At 47.1% G+C, this 20,864-nt stretch overlaps 1 protein-coding gene and 1 pseudogene across 1 annotated transcript; one reads left to right on the plus strand and one right to left on the minus strand.

Annotated features, from left to right (window-relative positions):
- Positions 1-659: 659 nt before the first annotated feature.
- Positions 660-969, minus strand: LOC131912569 (large ribosomal subunit protein eL42-like; annotated as a pseudogene).
- Positions 970-6,681: 5,712 nt separating this feature from the next.
- On the plus strand, positions 6,682-12,820 carry Them5 (thioesterase superfamily member 5). Its single transcript, XM_059264874.1, has 6 exons — positions 6,682-6,945; positions 7,836-8,037; positions 9,798-9,936; positions 11,644-11,754; positions 12,018-12,142; positions 12,458-12,820. Exons 1-6 carry the CDS (start codon positions 6,823-6,825, stop codon positions 12,505-12,507), a joined length of 750 nt encoding a protein of 249 aa, XP_059120857.1. The 5' UTR covers positions 6,682-6,822; the 3' UTR covers positions 12,508-12,820.
- Positions 12,821-20,864: the final 8,044 nt, after the last annotated feature.

Here is a 20,864-nt window from a genome sequence, read left to right on the forward strand (position 1 = left end):
AGCTAAATAAGGTTGTACCTCCTACTCACACTGTCAAGCCCAACACTGCTCCTTAGAAGGAATGATCCACTCAAACAAAGGGATCTTTTCCTGCTGTATTCCTTCATGTTGATGCTTTGTTTTGTTTTGTTTTCGTATCCCATAGCTGCTGAATTCCCATTGGCATGTTCTTAGAAGGGTAAGTGGTGGGTCTTCAGAGAGCTTACCCATCATCAAAACATTTTGTGACTTAGATGGCATCGTGCCAACCTCTGAGCGTTTCACAGAATTGGAAAAGATACCACCGAACCTCTGGTGCCAGAAGGATGCAACTAGGAAAGCAAACAAAAACACAAGGTTGAACTGCAACTTATCTCTCAGCTCAACTCACTGAGACACAGCTCAGTCTACAGAGGGTGTTTCCTAAGCACAGGTCTATCCCTTCTATGAGTTCTGGGAGTACCATGGGGAAGACTGAACATTGAAAATGGATGTCTCTTCAGTTTGGGTCAAAACCATAAAGGAGTCCATTTTTCACATTTTTTTTTTCAGTGTTTGTGTGTGTGTGTGTGTGTGTGTGTGTGAGAGAGAGAGAGAGAGAGAGAGAGAGAGAGAGAGAGAGAGAGAGAGAGAGAGAGAGTACAAGCTCATGATTTTATTGTCTTCATAACAAGATCAGCTTAGAACTGGATCACCTGGCCCTTTCTCTTCTTATCGACTCCCAGTTCAAAGTGCTGGCATCTCGTAATAGCCAGCATCCTCTTCGATCTGCAGTTGGGCTCAACACACTCAAGTCTCAGCACAGTCCTCTTTGTAGTTTTAGCCTTTTTGCGGAAAATAGGCTTAGTCTGCCCACCACAGCCGCTTTCCCTGGGCATACAAAGAATCCTTGCCCTTCTTGTACTGGGTCACTTTGTGGGGTTGGTGCTTGCCACATTTCTTGCAGAACGTCCGGCGGGTCTTAGGAATGTTCACCATGTTGGCAGGAGCGATATCGGCACCCATTTTTCACATTTTATCTTGACCCGAGCAAGCACCCAGAGCTGAAAGTGTCCTTTAAACATTCACAGAATTGATACCTGGGTCTGTAGTCCGCCGTTATGTCTCCTGAAGGGAACTAGGCCACTGTGGTGGCATTTGTGGGAGCCCACCAATTTTATAACGCACAACTACTCTGGCCCAGCTGGCCTCAGATCCATAGCTCAGAAGAAATTGTAAGACCAGGTAAGAGTGGGCTAGTCTTGGCATGAGCATGGGAACCAGCTATAGGCTAAGAGGAAAATGAGCCATCCCAGACAAGATGCCTCATGATAAAACTTCAGGAACACACATTCAGTGGGGTTTTGAACTCAGGACTGGTTTCTGGGCTGGGAGTGTAGCTCAGGGGGTAGGATGCTTACCTAGGAACGGCGTCTGGGAAGTTCATTCCTCATCCTCAAAGGCTAGCTAGGGAATCATCCCAGACAAAATCTCTCCAAAGTGCTTGGAATTCCACCTCACAGAATAGAGCCAGCCCCCATCAGAGGAACACTGTCACATGTTTGGATTCACCTGAGAGGGGCTTCCCCAGCCACCCAAGATGAAGTAGACTTGGCAAGATTCCTAGAAATGTTGATAATTTTTTCTGTTTATTCTTGCTGATTAAATGTCCTGTACATTTGTTTGAGGGGCAACAAAATGAATGCAGTCATCCCTGGAGAGACAAGAATCCGAAGCATACTGTAGTGGAAGTGACATCTGGGGCAAAGGTTAATCTACTGAACCTGATAAGACCTTGATGAATGCAGTTGCTTCATTTCCATGGCTCACACCATGACCTGCCAACAGCAAGTTCCTGCCACTCACCAGAGCTGACGGTGCACACTGCTGACCGGATGCACAGCTGGGACACTGACTTAGAATCAGCCACAGAGGGAATTTTTGCACCACAGAAAATGGCAAATCTACAAATCAGACTTCACCGTCACTACCCGCGTATCCCTAACTCCAGAGCAGATCATTAAACAAGCCTCAGTGTACCACTGCCGGGTCATCGTGGAACTACCAGGCCCAGGATGTGCTTGTAAAAAAAGTCACACAACTCAAGTCACCTTTGAGCCCCCAACTGGGAACAAACCAGGCATGGTAACAAACTGAATCAGAATTTGATGGAAGTTTGAAGTTGTGTCAACCCATCACGGAGTTCACCTTTTCTACTTGCTTTCCCAAAGAGGTCAAGGCGCAGGCTTTCTTTACTCTGACCTGGGTTTTCTTTGTTTTTCATGAAACAAAATTCTTATAGTTGGAGAAGGGTCTGAACCATCCGAGGCATTCATTAGCCAACCACCTCTCTGCCTCCCTGGACAGGTGCCCGCAGAGCCCTATGAAGTGCCCCAGTTTACAGAATGCACTCAGATGTGTGTAGCTGTAGATAGAAACAAAGAGGCACAAAGTGGACAGGTGGCTTCCTATGGGCCTAGTCTCCCTCCTCTGAGATAACTTTCCATGGCTTTTCTCTTCTCCAGCCTTCTAACTCAGAGCCTCCTCTCTCTAGATAGATGCCTTTTGAGTTATCTCCATTGTGCATGTCCAGATCTCACTAAATCTGTTCTTCAAATATCACAGATGTCACCAGAGGATCTATTTTCTCCATCCTGAATATTCTTCCTTCCCAGCTAGGAAATGAAGATTGGTCACCTCAACTACTTGGCTCCTCTGGTCCCCTATATTCCCCTGTACCACATGGCCTGCCAAACCTTAGTAATTATCAACTCAAGTAAAACAGAAGTTACACAAGAAAGGGAATAGCACCAGGTATGTGGCAAGGCAGAGAACAAAATTACATAAGCATAATTATGCAAATACCTGAGATTATATTTAACTAGACTTTCATCACTGACAAACCACCAATGAAAAATCAACTTAAAGGAGGGAAGATCTATTCTGGTTCATGGTTTCAGAAGTTTTATGCTGTGTCAGCTAATTCCATTGTTTATAGATCTGTGGAAAGGCAAAGGTGTGATGGAGCCAGCCTGCTCACCTCATGCAGCTTGGAACAGAAAAAGAGAACTTAAGAGGCCAGGAACAAGACATGGTCCTCAGAATGTAGCAACAAGGACCCACTTCCTACAATTAGGTCCCACCTCCCAAATGCCATGTCCTTCCAATCCTTCTCAAGTTATGAATCCACCTGTCAGTTAATGCACAGATCCAATCCCTTTCCCAAAGGCACCACCATTAAATGTTGCTGCGATGGGACTAAGCCTTCAATGCATGAATATTCCACTCAAACTATGACATTTCATTACTGGATCCCAAAGGTTCAAGGCCATTTGACAATGCAAAATTTGTTCAAAGACTTCTAAGAATCCCCAAAGTCTTAATAATCCCAATATTGCTCAAAGTTCAAGTCCAACATCTTTTCTGAGATTCAGGACAAAACAACAACAACAACAACAACAACAACAACAACAAATATATACCCTATATACCTCCAACATACAGTGGTGAGGTAGGCACATAGTGAACATTCTCATTCCAAAGGAAAAATAGGAATAGCAAAAGAGATAGGACTAAAAGAAGACAAATCCAACAGAGCAGACATTAAATCCTGTTGGATACATCCAAGTGAACTCTTTCTTGAATCCATTATCTCCATGGTTGGTATTTTGTGTGGCTGATAAAATGGCACTGTTTGGTAATGAGACAAACCTTTACCATCCATACTAAATAACTTTGATCTTTCAGGACCTGCCAAAATAGCATCACCATTACCCTATCTTTGAACAGTTTCGTTTTTTAGAATATGCTTTATTTTCAGAAGTTTAAAACCAGACGTTTCTGTTGAAAGCAGGAAGTTTTGCTGGGTCTGTTCGTACATACCCATTATCCTAGCTCTCAGGAAGCAAGAGGATCATGAGTTCAAAGCTGTAGCAAGAGGATCATGAGTTCAAAGCCAACCTAGGGTATATAGCAAGACCTTGTCTCAAGAATAAAAGAAAGAGGGGGAGGAAGGAAAGGGGAGAGGAAGGGAGGGAGAAGAGAAGAAAGGGGTTTTAAATCATAGAAAACACAATGCCACAAAAAAATCACAACTTTGCAGGCATTGATTGAATATTTCTTGATAGGGTTCATTTTCTCTGCCAGTTAAAGATTTAAGTCAGGAAAAATTTGGACGGGGAACAGCATGTGGCTGCAGAAAACTTTTAAATACCTTGGACAGCAGCAGACAAAATCAGCAGTAGAAAAGAAGTGTCTATTGGGAGTGAATAAACATGAACACACAGCAGACATACAGAAAAAAAAAGAGCCTCTGCAAAGCAGATCAAGAACTGTGAGCCCCTGTAAAATTCAAAATCCAAGCAATATACTTCCAATATACAGTGATGGGACAGGCACATGGTAGACATTCTCATCCCAAAAAGGAAAAACAGGAGTAGAAAGAAAGCAGAAGTCTCTTATGGGCTGGTGCTGTGGGATGTCTTTCTGTACGCTATGAATATGCGTTGCTCTGATTGGTTGATAAATAAAGCCATTTGGCCTATGGCAAGTCAGGTTATAGCTAGGTGGGAAGTTGAAGAGAGAGACAGGAAGAAGAAAGGCAGAGAGGAAAAAGATGCCAGCTGCTGCCAGGAGAAGCAAGATGTAAAGTACCAGTAAGCCACAAGCCACACGGCAAGGTATAGATTTATAGAAATGGGTTAATTTAAAACATAAGAGCTAGCTAGCAAGAAGCCTGCCACGGCCAGAGTTTGAAAATAATATAAGCCTCTATATGTTTATTTGGGTCTGAGCGGTTGCAGGACTGGGCAGGACATAGAAAAACTTCCAACTACAGGCTGGGGGGGGGGGGTGTTGAAAAGCCTCTGAAGAATTTTACTCCTTTGATTTAAGGCTGGTTAGTTTGAAGACAGGTAGGATGGTTGCTTGGCTGCAACTGCAGCATGTCCTGACCCAGCCTTGAACTTGCTGAGCCAGTTCATCAGCAGGGATTGGTGGGAAACAGAGGCCTAGAAGGCCTTTCGTTTAAGCTGCCAGGCTTTTGTCCCAAGTCAAGAAGATGAGGAAGAAACCAACCATCTTGGAAATTTACCCCTTTATAAGCTAGCCACGGGCTCTCTCCTTAGGTGTCTGCCTACAAGGAGTCCCTCTAACTCCTAGTCTCTTCATACTCACATAAACCACCAAAGCTTCTGGGCTAGCTTGTGTGATGGCAAGACAGTGCAGAGCCTCCTCCAGCTTGTACTTTTGCTGAAGTTATTTCAGGTTGAACAAGAATTTGATCTCCTTGATGGAGAATCCCCAGGGAAAATGACCCAACTCCATTCTGGGACCCAAGACCAAGATGTCCCAGATAACTTATCTTCTGTTGAGTTGCTTGCTTGTGCAAACCTCCCCCTGCAGCTGCTCAGCAAGATACCAGGATGTGGTTTTTACCTTTAAATGCCCCTTGGTATAAATGCTGGAAGCCACACTTGGGTCCCCAAATACCTGTGTAGTCCCGGACAGCTGGAATAAAGACTTTCAATTGGCTATAAACTGTGTTTGAGTGGTCATCTCTGGTGGGCTCCCTGCAGCACCTGAAGCTGGTAATACCTCACTGCCTACCCCACCTCATTCCCAGTGCTGTCTGCTACCTTTACCCCTTCCCTGGAGTTCCAGGGCACACAAGGTCCCTTGTCAAGCAGCTTCCCCTCAGCGATCTCCTGTACCACTCACTAGTCCCCCACCAACTCCTATCACTTGCCAAGAACCAGCAAGTAGAGCCCCCCCCCCCCCCGTGCTAACTCTTGCCTGGGACACAGAGGAAGGTGTGTAAGGCTGTGAGCTGACTTTGCTGGTTGTTGTGTTTTTGTTTGTTTCTTTGTTTTTTGAGTCCCCAGACCATATCAGAGCTTTCAAAATCATGCCACAGAGCACATGCTACAAATGCTCCATCAACACTCTCCCACTGAGGGACAGGTGTGAAAGGTCTCAGAAGTGGGATTCAAGAGGAACAGTGAGACAGACTGTTAGGAGTATGGAGTTTGTTAGAAGCATCATTTGCCATGGACAGACTGACAGAAACAGAATGGTAGGGATCTGAGGAGAGTTCAGGGGCAGACAGTGTGGCAAATATCTTCTTCTTGGAAGTAGAATCGGGCCCAGGAGGCAGAAGTGGGGTCCCTTCCTCAGGTCTCTGAGGAAGAAGAGGCATTCACAGCATGAGACGGTACCCAGGTTCTCTGATTTCCCAACAGGCATCACGGGAGGAGAATGGGGAGCAGGGTTTGCTGCAGTCAGTAGCCTTTGGATGTGCTGGAACCTACAGAGTTCCCCCAGGTGAGAAATCTGGGCGCCTGGGAGTCTGTCATCTAGAGAGTCACCGACAGTGCTCTCCATAGGGTACCTGTCAGTATCTGTAGGTGGGGACGGGCTGCTGCAGGTATTGCGGCTTATGCTGCGGTCCAATCTGGATTCTAACACAACAAACTGATCTTTCTGGAAATTTTCTTGACTTCTGCCCCCAGAAACCTAGGGCCGCTCTCTAAGTCCCTGTGTATCCCACACTACTTATTTGTGCACAGGCCAGTCCTCTGCCCGTTCATGCTCAAGCAGCAAGTACCCCTCCCCAGCACTGGGCAGGGCTCTGGGACCAGCTCAAGGCCCCAAGCCTATGGGTGTGGTACCAGCCCAGCCTACTCTTGCACAGTCACCCTCTCTTCAGTGGGAGGTCCCTACTAGAAGAAAGCCTGCCTGAGTCAGGAGAACCTGGAGGGAAGTAGTTTCACCATCATCCCAGCAAGGCTGTCTGATCCTCATTTGTCCTCTGGAGTCAGCCTGTATCTATCTATCCAAGCAAAGCCAGGATCCCAGCACGCAGCCATGATGAGGACAGGCTTCCAGAGGGTGGCAAGACTTTCCCATCACAAAGCTCTCCCGAGAACCCCCCATCTCTTGCCCGGACTCAACCAGGCCTCAGCATTCGGATCCTCCACAGACTCCCTGGTAAGTTCCCAAAGAGTCAGATGAGCTCCCTTCCTCTCTAAGGGTCTGGGGCTCGAGCACCCTAAATCCTGTTTTCCTGCCTTATTTCTGGGCTGATACAGAGCTGTTTGGTTTGGCAAAGGGAAAATGCTTTGGGGTACTTATTAAGCCACATCCCAAACTAAATCTAGTAGGACAAATCCTGGTCCAAATCCTGTGTGGCCACCGGCAAATCTCTTACAGGGTTCACACTGCAACAGCTAAGTAAGGTATCCCCAGACAAAAGCCCCTCCGTGGGTTTGGCAATCAGATGCTTATTACCCACAGAAGTGACTAATGACTGACATGTGGCAGATGACCATGTTGCCCCTGCCCCTGACCATGATATTACACTTCTTTGGGGCCTGAAAGCATTTCAAAGGAGCTACCAGACAGGCCCATAAGCCACTAGCTCCTGTAGTGAGGGGTTAATAAACATCTCTCACCAATTGCAGGCTTACCCCTCAGTGAAACATTGTCTGTCTGTCTCTCTCCCAAGTGTAATAAACTTAATCATAATTCCCCAGTTTCCCCACCTGTTCAAAGGGATTAATAGTAGCAGTCCTCCATTTCAAGGAACTACTCACAATAACAGCGTTGCACCTCTGCACAATGAGGCTGGAATGGCTAGTCCCCACCCCATCCCATCCCCGACATCCCCACTTCTATGCTGTTTAACACCCCTAGGCCACTCATACTCAGGTGTCTCCAAACCCCTTACGAGGAAGATGGGCTCTTTCTTTGGGTAACACTCCAGCAGACAGGACTGAAAAGACCCAAACCCAGAAACAGACTAAATGATGGTCCCACAGCCCAAGAACAATCCCCACCTTCTAAGATGTCATCATGCCATCCTGATTTTTCTTGCTTAGGTTGCAAGATTCTGTCCAGAGAACACAGATTTAAAGGATTATGCCCTTCCCAATGCCAGCTGGAATCCAGATATGCTGAGCCTGTACCAAGAATTTCTGGAGAAAACCAAGTCAGACAGGTGGATTAAACTACCCTCCTTCAAGTCCAACAGAGAACATATCCGGGGGCTTAAGCTCCCATTCGGGCTGGTAGCTGCCTCAGGTAAGACCAGGTCTGAAAGTGTCCAGAACACACACACACACACCTTCACCTGCCCACACATCTCCATCATTACCCCACACACCTCTGCCCATTCCACACACACACACACACACTCCCACCCACACACACTCACCTATACACACAACTCCACCCATACGTACACACCTCCACACACACAAACCCCTCCATACACACACTCCTCTGCACACATACACACACCTACACACATACACACACACACACACACACACACACCTTCACCTGCCCACACACCTCCATCATTACCCCACACACACCTCTGCCCATCACACACACACACACACACACACACACACACACACACACACACACACTCCCACCCACACATACACACCTATACACACAACTCCACCCATACATGCACACCTCCACACACACATACCCCTCCATACACACACTTCCTCTGCACATATACACACACCTACACACACACACACACACACACACACACACACACACACACACTCCTCTACCCACAGTGGGGGACCCTGCCTGAAACACTCGGTCAGTTCAGCCTGCCGCCTTTCTCTGGTTTGAAAACATTCAGGAAGGCTAGTCATGGCACACAAATTCCAGCACTCAGAAGGCAGAGGCAGGTGAATGTGAGGTGAATTCGAAGCCAGCCTGGTCTGCAAAGCCACCCAGGACTACATAGGAAGAACTTTTCTCCAAAGGGAAGAGGGTAAACATTATCAAAATAAATTGTATGAAATTCCCCAAGAATTGGTACAATAAAAAACGTTGAGACATTCAGGAAGGAAATTCAGGAGCCCCACACACTGGAGGCTCTCGCTGCTGTCTCCCCTTCCCTCTCCTGCAGACCAGCTGTGGATGGGAAGCATGTCTACACAGACAGGTTTGTCAGCCTGGCTCCTTTACTTCTCTCTGAAGGGGAGCACACCCAAGTGGTACCTTTGCTCCCAGCTGCAGCCCAGCTGGAGGGCTGCCAGTACAGGACCCTGCTCTTCCTGGTTTCTCACCAATGGCTCTTCCCTCTGCTGAGCTTTGTCCCAGCCCTGCCTTCCCAGCCTTGTGACAACCTTTGGGCATCCCTTACCTCCCGCAGGCCTCAGTGCGACACCTCTGCTTGGCTAGGTGAGATGGCACTCGGAGACACACAGCAGATTTGATTGACAGAGCTGCCCCCTTGACCCTGCCCCACTCTTTGTCTCTGTCTCTGTGTGTCTGTCTGTCCATCTGTGCTTTCTTTTTTTTTTTTTTATTCATACATGTGGTTGCTCCTCAGTAAGGAATGGACAACATAACTAGTAGGTGACCTTTGAACTCATGGTACAGGCCAAGCAGAGGCACCAAGCCAGGCACAGTGGTGCATACCCTTAGTCCCAGCAGAGGCAGGTGGATCGTGTAAGTTCGAAGCCAGCCTGGTGTACAGGGTGAGTTCCAAGTCTAGAGCTACACAGAGAAAATGTGTCTTGAGAAAAAACATTTTGCGTTATTTCCAGACTGAGGAGACAGCTCAGTTGGTAGAATGCTTGCCTAGTCATGCACTTTATGAGTATTTGTTCCCCGGGGCACAGGCTCTCAGAAGACAAGGGACAAGGAGCATGTTTTGTTCCCTCCTCCCCTGTAAAAAGGCTCCCCAACAACAGAGCTGGGGTGCCTGGTCCTCCCTCCTCCCCCTGTTAAGCTCATGATGCTGTGTCCTGACAAGTCCCCATACCCTGTGGTATCTCTGCTTCAAAACTGTCCTCTCTCCCCAGACAAACAGGACTGGCGCATCTTTACCAGATGCATCCAACTGGAAGGACAAGGCTATGAATATGTCATCTTTTTCCACCCATCTGAGAAGAAGTCAGTCTGTCTTTTCCAGCCAGGCCCCTACCTGGAGGGAGCACCAGGGTAAGGCCTCAGACAGGCCGGGGTAGATTCCTCACAGGCTTGGCTCAGCAGGGTGGGTCCAGCACCCACTAGGCCTGGAGTCTCTAAAGACCTAAAATGGGGTGCAAGGAACTAGGTTTCATCTTCTCAGTGCCAGGCCTGTGAGAACAATCTGAGTTAGCGTCTTCTCCAGGCTCCACTGTGCATATATGAAGAACCCCCTTATTGAAGCCTCAGAATGTTCCATAAATAAAAGGCCCAAGAGGTCAAGGATTCCTTCCCTTCTGAAAAAGAAATCCCCAAGGAGACAGTGTGGAGAGAAGTGCAGCTGCATTTCATTCAGGGGTGTGTGGAAGCTATAAAACAAGGCAGAGCAGAGGACCCAACACTGAGGCCAGTCAGTGGACTGAGAGTACAGAGAAGAGACAGTATCACTGAGTCCCAGGCAATGCAAGTGGGAAGGAATTGCCATTGGCTAAGAACTGCTCTGCAGAATCAGCATTTTACCAATGAATTTTTTGTCGGGCCAAGGAACACAGAGAGGCAAGGGCAGGTCTAGGCACCAACTCGTTTTCTCTTCACAGCAATGGAGGCAAGTGCCCAGAAGTGTGCATGAGATTGGGGAACTTAATCAATGAGATAGTAGTTCTTTTTATTCACAATACCTGGGGGTGGGGGGGTGAAGGCTCAGAATGGTTCAGCAAGCTGTTCAAGAACACATAGGTAGTGAGTGGCAGAACCAGGAGTCCAGCCAGCTGGTATGATGCCACTAGAGCAGGAGGGGAGGGAGGGCCTGAGCATCCCACTGCAGCCTTGGCGAAGCAGCAAGAACAGCTGGCCTGGGTCCACGAGGAAGTGCACTGGTCCTCTCCAGTGCAGAGCCCAGATCTGTTTTATGTCGTTTGCATATTCTCCCCTAGCTTAACCAACAAGGTGACAAAGCCTTGTCGTGAAGTACGGTTTGCATAAATGACAATGAGGTTTGACATACTTGACATAACCAAATGTCTGCGCTACCACACGGAAGTGGGCTCTGATGTTTTCCAAAGGGTGCTGCTCAGAAGCCTACCTTGCTGGCCCTTTAATAAGTCATAAGTTAATTAACCTGCCTTGAAACTGTGGGTCCAGCAATGGCTGAGGGAATGGTAGGGTGAGAAATGGCCCAAGCTTATGTGCTTCAAAGACTAAACCAAGCTAAACGTGGTAGTTCACACCTACAATCTCAGAACTCAGGAGGCTGAGGCAGGATATACATGAGTTCAAGTCTAGCCTGGGCTTCAGAGTAAGATCATGTCTCAAAAAGCAAAACCGCAAGAGACTAAGTCCAAAAGCTCAGGGTTTTTTTCCACTCCTTTGAATGTATGCAGCCTTCTAAAATGTGGCAACTGCAGCCAGCAATTAGGTGATGAGTCAGAAAATGGTCTCTTAATTTTGTGAGAAAAAAAATTCCCTTGGTACAATAAAATAGTTGTATCAGTGGTTAACACATTTTGCTGAAGCAAAGCAGAGGGAAGCTCAGTTACTTTTGATGTAATGAAGCCCACAGGACGTATCTCCGTGTGCCTTTCCTGTTTGGCTGCCTGAGATGGAGGATCCACGTTTGGGGGACTCAGAAGAAAGAGAAAAGCTTGGGAGGTTTGGTACCTCCCAGGGTACTGAGAAGCAGCCCAGGGAGGGGGTCTGTCTAGCAGCCCTAGCCCTAGTCTTGCTTCCCATCCTGATCTCCAGGTTTGCCCACGGAGGGTCACTGGCAGCCATGATGGATGAAACATTTTCTAAAACTGCCTATCTGGCTGGAGAAGGACTATTCACACTAAGTCTCAACATCAGGTTTAAAAAGTGAGTGTGTCTCCTCGGGCGGGCGGTGGCTGATGGCAGGATTCTTTTTTATCGTGGGGTTGTGTAAGCTCTGCGAGGCTCCTTTCCTAGCCAAGCATTTCTCTAGTCCTGGGTCAGAAATCAACCTCTGCCATTCAACACCAGGAACCAACAAACAGTCCCTGAACCTAGGGCTGCTTGTGAGTCCTGGAGGCTGGGTGAGGTGAGAAAAGGAGAGAGTGGGGAGCCGGTGAGGAAATGAACCCAATTTCCTCCTCTTCCAGCCTGATCCCCGTGGGCTCTCTGGCTGTCCTGGACATTCAAGTAGAGAAGATTGAGGACCAGAAGCTATACATGTCCTGCATCGCCCAGAGCAGAGACAAGCAGACTGTCTATGCCAAGTCCTCTGGTAAAGACATCCTCATCCTCAGGCTGGGCCTGCCACAACCCAACCCACATCAAAGGAGAGGGAAGAGCAGCTAATGATCTAGTCCCAAGCTGGGGTCTAGCCCTTTTAGGAGTGGGATGGGGTCCCTGCTAGAGACATGGATGAAGAGAACTTTTGAGAACAAAATTAAAATGTTTTCCTAAGTGAGGATTATGAAAACTGCACCACAGGACAGTTTCAGGTGATGGGAAGTCAGAAACAAATGGTCCATGGCCTCACCATGCTCCCGCTCTCCTGGTCCTGACTCTCAGCACTCAGATCACTTTTTTCTTGCAGGTGTTTTCCTTCAGCTGCAGCTGGAAGAAGAGCCATCCCAGCAAAAATGACTATGCCTTCAGCAGAGTTGACAGTAATGACTCAATCTACCTGGGACTACCACCTAACAGATAAGGGTCCCCAGGACTCAGGTGGCAGATGAGGGAGAAGGCACTTTTACCACCCCATCATAAGCCCAAAAACCTTCTGTAATTGGAATCAAAATTGTCCACTGGTCAGAGATGGCTCAGCAGTTAAGAACATTGGCTGTTCTTTGATTCCCAGCACCAACATAATCACAAGCATCTGTAACTCCTGTCCCAGGGGATTGTCTGGCCTCCATGAAGTACCAGTCATGCATATGGTACCTTACATGCAGACCAAGCACCCATACACATAAAATAAATTAATTTTTAAAAGTTTTTTAGTTAAGTTTTTTTTTTTTAATCTTCCAGTGCCCACTTCCCACCAGCACCAACAGGGGACACAGAGCTGCTGCCAAGTGCCAGGCACTAAAGGAGGTGTCTGGTCCACTGTAACGCAAGTCAGGGTCACCGGCCTGGAGATGTAGCACATATCACCATATCAAGATTATCCCACCCTTCCCTGGTTCCCGTCAGAGGAGCTGAGTGTGCTGAAAAAAGAGCCAAGTCCATTTAACTCTATGAACTCAAAAAGAAAATCTAGAAGAAGCTTTGCCTAAGCTGAATGAAACTCAGAAGTTAAGTAGTGTGGTGACACATGGCTATAACTCCTGCACGAGGAAGGGTGAAATGGTGGTGGGGGGGAATCCTGAGCTCTGGGCCATCTTATGCTGTGTAGTGAGGTCCAGGGCTGGGGAGGTGGCTCAGTGGTAAGGTGCTTGTATGCATACCTGGGTTTAGATCCTCAGAACCCATGGGGGAAATGAGAGCAGCAACAAGGACCTCCACCCCAGCCAGGAGGAGGGTGGAGATGGGCATCTCCTGGGGCTTGTGGGCCAGCCAGTCTAGCCTAAATAGCGAGCTCCAGATTTAGTCAGAGACTCTGTCTCAAAACCAAGGTAGACAGTGATAGAAGACACACACAGCCCAGTGTTGAACCCCAGCCTCCACACATACACACTTGGACCTACACACTCACACACATGTGTAGAGAGAGAGAGACAGACAGACCGTTGGTCGTAGTCAGAAGGTTTCTCCAGTCCTGCCTGGCCCCGAGGTCCTTGCAACCACTTATAAAATAATCACTCGGAGGCTTAATATTATTTACAAACTATATGGTTGATGGCAGGCCTCTTGCTAGCTAGCTCTTATATCTTAAATTAATCCACTTCTATTAATCTATGTTTTGCCACGTGTCCTGTGGCTTGCCAGTCTTCTGGCATGTTGTTCCTTGGGCAGCAGGCTGGCGTCTCTCCCCAGACTCTGCCTTTCTCTTTCCTGTCTCTCTCCTTGGATTTCCCATCTGCCTCTAAGCTGCCTTGCCATAGGCCAAAGCAGCTTATTTATTAACCAATGGGAACAACATATATTCACAGCATACAGAAAGACATCCCCCAGCAGTTGGTGGGCTGGGAACATAGCCCAGTGGTTCAATGCTTGTCCAACATGCATAAGACCTGGGTTCCAGGACCAGCACTGCAAGGAAAAGTTAAGTGGGACCAACTGGTATGAGGGAAGGTGAGGTCTTCCAAGCAGAGGGAACTCTGAGTGGAGGCACAGTGTATGAAAGAGCACAGGGGATTTCAAGAACCCCAAAGGACTGAATGACAGGAGACTGAGAGACTGCAGTAGGGCCAGTGCAGACCACGAAGGATTCAGAATCCTCACCCTGGAGACTGAACTTTGCCTCGTAGGCAAGAGGAGCCTTAAAGGGGCTGGTGGTGGAGGGGTGGCATAACGTTCTGTTTTTTATAAAGATGACTCTGGGGGCAGGAAAGTCTCGAGAAGACCAAAGGCAGAGCATTGGGTAGGAGACCCCCTCCAAGGCTCTGAATTGAAGACAGTAGGGGCTGCACAAGGTAGACCCACAGATATGAGAGCTTTGGGGAGTAGAAGAAGTTCAGGACGTACACCAATTGTATAGAGTGCATCTGTGAAGGGGTGCTGTCTGGCTTGGGGGTCCCAGGTGGCATTCCTAGACAGGAGAAGAGAGATATGAACAGAGGTGGAGCATACACTCTGCGTTGGGTGTGAGGTGCTCAGAGAACTCCCATCCTGTAGGAAATACCAGCAAGAGCCTGGGTATTAGCCCAGAAGTGGCTAACGTAGAGTGAAAGCACAGAGGAGTGGCCGCGGAGGTGGGGGGATGGAAGAACAGAGAGGGTCAAAGGTGGCCCTGCGCTCACACTGAAGCTTAAAGTCTGGTGGAAGACCAAGGACTTGCTGAATTGGCTGAGAAGAGCAGGCAGGAAGAGGGATACTAGAAATAATAGGTCAGGGCGTGGCACTAAGGAAGGAGGCAGTAGGAGGCAGTAGTAGATGGACAAATGGTGGAGAATGAGGGAAGGAATGTATTTTGTATTTGTCATTACTGTTCTTTAAGGAAAGAAATGTGACTGTATTTATAAACTGGTTCAGAATTGTCTTTGAAATGGATCAAGAACACAGAGACAGGAGTCACAGGATAGCATCAGATTGACTCTGAGACCAAAAGTCAGGAAATGGGGACACAGAGCAGCAAGGGGATTGAGGGAATGTACACCAGAGCACCTCAGCTTCATCTGTGATATTGGAGGATGGCCTTGGGTGGGAAAGAAGCCTGGTGGAAGGAGGATTTGGAAAGCCTCTGTGACATCAGGAAACCAAGCAGATCAAGTACATGTACGACCATGTCACGCTGAGCGCTCCACTGCTAGTGGGCGATGATATCTGGAGTGGCCTGAGCCTCAGTGAGAGGAAGGTGGGGGAGCCAGTCAGCACAGCCCGAGGGTGGTGACAGACGTGCTGTACATGAGCACTGGTAAAGGCAGACAGAAGACAACGTGCCTGGGCACATACCTAAAGAGAAACGCTCGCTCCGGAGAAGAGCGGCACAGAGGAGGCAGTGGGCACTCGGGAGAACCCGAGTGTCTCCTCAGAACCCGGGGGAGAAAGGGGTTTCTCCAGGGCAGGCGACAAGGCAAAAGGGCTCCTCTCTTGGGTCAATCATTATTGCATTACAACCAGTGGGCAGAGAAAATGTATGGGGAAAAGCCAAAATTAAGAAAGCTTCAAAAGGCCCTATCACAAAGAATTTTCTGATGAAATGCTTTAAAATCTCTGTAATTTCACCCATATCTTCAACACCAGGTGTTTCTCACTCTAGACAGTGGTGTCCAAGAGTCAGTCATTGTTGGCTGACAAAAGTCCTTCCATATTCAACACAGGACTGCCAAAGTCATACTGAGTGTTGGCTTCCAGTGGCCAGACACAAGCGAGAGAATCCAATAGGGGGGTTTGGGGGTCTGGCCTCAAAGTTATTCAAGTGCTTCCAAAACCAAAAGGCAGTTTGGAAAATATGATCTAACTTACACTAAAGAAGAGAGAGAAGACAGGCATCATGGCACACGACTTTAAATCCAGCCCTTGGGAGGCACAGGCAGGAAGATCTCTGAGTTCTAAGTAGCCTGGTCTACAGAGTGAGTTTCAAGACAGCCAGGACTGCACAGAGAAACCCCGTCTCAAAAATACCAAAGGAAGCCGGGCGGTGGTGGCTCACGCCTTTAATCCCAGCACTCGGGAGGCAGAGCCAGGCGGATCTCTGTGAATTCGAGGCCAGCCTGGTCTACAGAGTGAGTTCCAAAAAAGGCGCAAAGCTACACAGAGAAACCCTGTCTCGAAAAAAAAAAATACCAAAAGAAGAATGAAAAGAGGAGGAGGAGGAGGAAGAAGAGAAGGGGGAAGAGGGGAAATGGGGCAACTCGCTCTTGAGAAGTCTGCATCCGTATCTTACGGGTGTGTGCGGCCCTTCTAAGCCCTTTTCCCTCTTCCTTGAGATCCATGCCCAAATCTGTGCTAAAACCTTTTGTTTAAAAAAAATCCAATTTTGTTTTCTTTAAAAAGATAAAGAGAACTAGAAAGATGCCTTGATGGTTAGGAGCACTGGTTGTTCTTTTCAGAGGACCCAAGTTCAATTCCCAGCACCCACAATGGCAGCTCACAACTGCATGTAACTCCAGTTCCAGGAGATCTGATGCACTCCTCTGACCTTCATGGGCACCAGTCATGGAAGTGGCGCACAGACACACATGCAGGCAAAACACCCATACACATAAAATGAAATAAAAAAATAATAAAAATTTAAATGATAAAGAAATGGAGGGAGGAAAGAGAAGAGGAGACGATGTTGCTGTATTTTAATTTGAAAAAAGAAAAGAGAAAGAGGGAAGGGTTTCATGAGTACACTGACAGCAGCAGCCCCTGCCTCTGTTTGAGAGGAGCCTGGAGGAAGGTCTAGGATCAAGATCTTACACTAGCAAGGAAAGATTTGGTTTCAAACCGGAACTGGGGTTCCAGGATCTAGGGCTTGGACTGGGAGCTTAGGAGATCAGAGAGACTGAAACCCTCTGCGGGTGCAGCACGGAGTTGTGCAGTCTGAGCACCAGTGGCGAGGAAGATGGATCTTCCCAGTAACTAGACCACCTTCCTCTAAGCAGTCAGTCTCAAATGATGGCCAAAGGATAGGAAGACATGGATCTGAAGGGCCTTGACCCAATGCCTCCCCAAAGCTGGAGACGGACAGTTTGTGATAGCCAGTACAGTCGCCCTACACACACACACACACACACACACACACACACACACACACACACACACTTCTATCAAAACCTCTTCTCTTTTGTGCTTTCACCATTACCTTTAACATTCTGTTAGAGACTCAGAGTCTAAGTATATTGAAAAACAGGTTTTCCTCGTTTCATGATCAAGGTGAGTCTATTATTCATCCAAACACTCCTAGAAGAAGAGGGAGAATATAGTTCACCTCTCTTAAGCAGTTAAAAATAAATGGGGGGTAGGGAGAGGCAGTTGTGTTTGAGTTCCATTTTACGTAGGTTGGTTGCATCCTAGCACTTCGTTATACTGTAGAAATCTACAGAGTTGGGAGCCTCTCAGGGACAGCTCCACAGACAGGCATGACCTGGCAAGGCCAGCTAGTAAAACAGGGCTCAAAAGGGACAGGATGCTTCTTTCCTGTCTAGTGCTTTGACCAATGAAGACCTCTCAGGGGCAAGTTTGAGAGCCATCTAGTGAAACAATGGGAAATGCTGCCTTTTCATTTGCAAACCTTTTCCCTCCTATAGTGTACATCCAGAACACAGCTACCACAGAAGGAGACTGGTGTGGTTGTTTGAATAAAAACGGCTCCCATAGGCTCATATATTTGAATGCTTAGTCATTAGGGAGTAGCACTATTTGAGAAGGATTAGGAGGTGTGGCCTTGTTGGAGTGGGTGTGGTCTTCTTACAGGAAGTGTATCACTGGGAGTGGGATTTGAGGTTTCAAAAGCCCAAACCAGGCCCAGTTCTCTCTCTTGGTCTGTGGATCAAGATGTAGGCCTTAGCTACTGTTCCGGTGCTATTCATGCCACCATGATGATAATGAACTAAACCTCTGAAACTGTAAGCAAGCCCCTAATTATATACTGTCTTTTATAAAAGTTGCCTTGGTCATGATGTCTCTTCACAGCAATAGAACAATGATTAAGACAACCATCCAGGCAAAAGTGACAATTTATTCTCCTTGAAGCAAAGGGTATGTGTTTTCCAGATGCCTGAATCAGGAACAAAAAGAAACCAAAAAGTTAGTAGCCATTTGTCCTAGTTAGGGTGTCTATTGCTGTGAAGAGACACCATGACCACGGTAACACAAAGAAAAAAAGTTAGTAGCCCGTTGTCTTAGTTAGAGTGTCTATTGCTGTAAAGAAACACCATGACCATGGCAACTTTTACAAAGGAAAACATTTAATTGGGTGGTTTACAGTTCAGAGGTTGAGTCCAATATCTTCATGGTGGGACATGGTGGGATATGCATGCAGATATTATGCTGGAGAAGTGACTGAGAGTTCTACATCTTATGCAGACAACAGAAAGTGAACTGTCTCACTAGACATAACTTGAGCATATATGAGACCTCAAAGCCCATCTCCACAGTGACCTCCACTTCCTCCAACAAGACCATACCTACTCCAACAAGGTCACACCTCCTAATAGTGTCACTCCTTTTGGGGGCCATTTTCTTTCAAACCATCACACCATTGCACGCAAGATCTAGCCATCCAAGAAAGTACCTCATACCAGCTTCTAAATAAAGAGCCTTCCAGGAATTGAGACTGCTAAACTAGGCCAATAATTAAAGGTCCTGGGTGATAAGCCAGACTGTAAGACATAGTTTTATCACCAGTGAGCATTCACAGCCAATTCATGCTGCCTGAGGACACCACACAATCTCTCAAGACATGGAGCAATATCCAAAAGCAGTTTTCTTACAGGGAACCTTGTAGCAGTTGCCTGCTGACCTAGAAACAAAGAACTGCCCGGCTCTGCATCTCTCATCTGGCTTGTACCCAGGAAAGCACTCTGCATAGGCTCACTCCTCTGAGTGTCCTACAGTGGCACCAGCAGGAGCAAGAAAACCGGGACACCTGAGAAGTCTCTATTGTTTGAATATGCCTTGTCTCCTCTAAAACTCATATTGAAATTTGATTGTCATTGGATGGGTGCTGGGAAGTGATGTCTTTAAGAGATAATTAGGCCATTAGGAGAGTTTTCTTTTTTTACTACATTGCATCATTACAGTGTGTGTGTGTGTGTGTGTGTGTGTGTGTGTGTGTGTGTGCGCGTGTGTGTGTGTGTGTGTGTGTGTGTGTGTGTGTGTGTGTGTGTACATATGTACAATCTATAGGAGTCAGTTCTCTTTCTTTCTACCATGTGGGTCCCAGGTGAAGGAAATTCCCCAAACCAGGACTATAAAACAGGCCCAAGGCTCCAAGAAAATTGCCACCCATGGAATTTTGGAAAATAACCAATGGCCCTGGAACCAGAAGGTTGCAAAAAAAAAAAAAAAAAAAAAGGCAATTATGACCTCTCTCTCTCTCTCTCTCTCTCTCTCTCTCTCTCTCTCTCTCTCTCTCTCTCTCTCATTCTGTAGGGTTTTTTTGAGGGAGGGGTTCTCAGAAAAAGAAAAGTGGTTTTTCCAGAAAAGCAGTTTCTGGGTCTGGCTCTGCCCCACTCTCTCCCTATTCTCAACTTCAAAAACTGCAGGGTTTGAGGGTAGGGTGTGCCTCTTAGACCTGTAAATCTACTCTTAGCATCAAGGTCAACCTGAAATTCTCATTCTTTATTTCACCTATGTACTCAAATTCTTTCCTCCTTTCTTCCCTCATTCTCCTTCTCCTCCTCCAAAGACTCTCTATATAGCTCTGGCTGTTCTGGATCAGGCAGGCCTTGAACTCACAGAGATCCACTGCCTCTACCGCCTGAGTTGCTGAGATTAAAGGCGTGCAATACCACGCCCAACTCTAAAACTCTGTGCACAAAAACTTCTGAAAAGTTGCATCTGGCTGAGCATGAAAGTTCCTGAAAGGAATCTGTTTGCAGAGACTGACTAACTGATTAGAATTTCAGTACCATGGAAAGATTGGGTTGTTGCCAGTGCAGAGGCAACATTCCAACCTTATCTTGGGCTAAATTCTGGCCCTTCAAAACAGTCATCCCTTGCCCTCCCTCCCCATGTTGGAACTAACATCTTGTGACAATAGATTAAAAAAAAAAAACTTTTAGGATCTATTAACTTAGCAGGCAACTAACTTCTATCAATCCAAAAGCTAAAAACACCACCAGATTGCATCTTGAGTCTATAGGAAAGTTTCCCCCATCTCCAAGTATCTGTCTCTCTGATATATCCACCAATGTATTATGAACTTGCCTTGATTTATAAATTTCTCTGTTCCATTAAAGGATAACAATTCTGTGGCCGGGCGGTGGTGGCGCACGCCTTTAATCCCAGCACTCGGGAGGCAGAGCCAGGCGGATCTTTGTGAGTTTGAGGCCAGCCTGGGCTACCAAGTGAGTTCCAGGAAAGGCACAAAGCTACACAGAGAAACCCTGTCTCGAAAAAAACCAAAAAAAAAAAAAAAAAAAAAAAAACCAACAACAATTCTGTGACATTGCTGCCATGTTGGAACATGGAATTTGGTGGGGGAGGTTGATAAACTAAATCCGTGTTCCTGGGCATGGTCACTCAACATGGCTCCAGAATAAACTATCTCTTATTTCTTTTAAGATGAGAGATGTGGGTTTTGCATCAACAACTCTTACACCAGAGATGCAACGCAGGTCCTCAGCCTTGGCAGCAGGCACTTTTATCCACCTGGCTATCTTGTTAACACATTTGTTAAGAGGACTCAACGCCTTTCTTTCCTGAGTTTGTTCCTGTGAGAGTGGGTTGTTACAGTTAAGCCTTTCCCA

This window comes from Peromyscus eremicus, chromosome 6 (assembly GCF_949786415.1).
Source record: "Peromyscus eremicus chromosome 6, PerEre_H2_v1, whole genome shotgun sequence".
NCBI lineage: Eukaryota > Metazoa > Chordata > Mammalia > Rodentia > Cricetidae > Peromyscus > Peromyscus eremicus.

Excerpts from the sequence above, each read along its gene's own strand:
- Them5 (XM_059264874.1), top strand. The coding sequence starts at position 6,823 with ATGATGAGGACAGGCTTCCAGAGGGTGGCAAGACTTTCCCATCACAAA. Across the intron at positions 6,946-7,835 it reads GATCCTCCACAGACTCCCTG|GTTGCAAGATTCTGTCCAGA; the intron begins GTAAGTTCCCAA and ends TTTCTTGCTTAG. Across the intron at positions 9,937-11,643 it reads TACCTGGAGGGAGCACCAGG|GTTTGCCCACGGAGGGTCAC; the intron begins GTAAGGCCTCAG and ends CCTGATCTCCAG.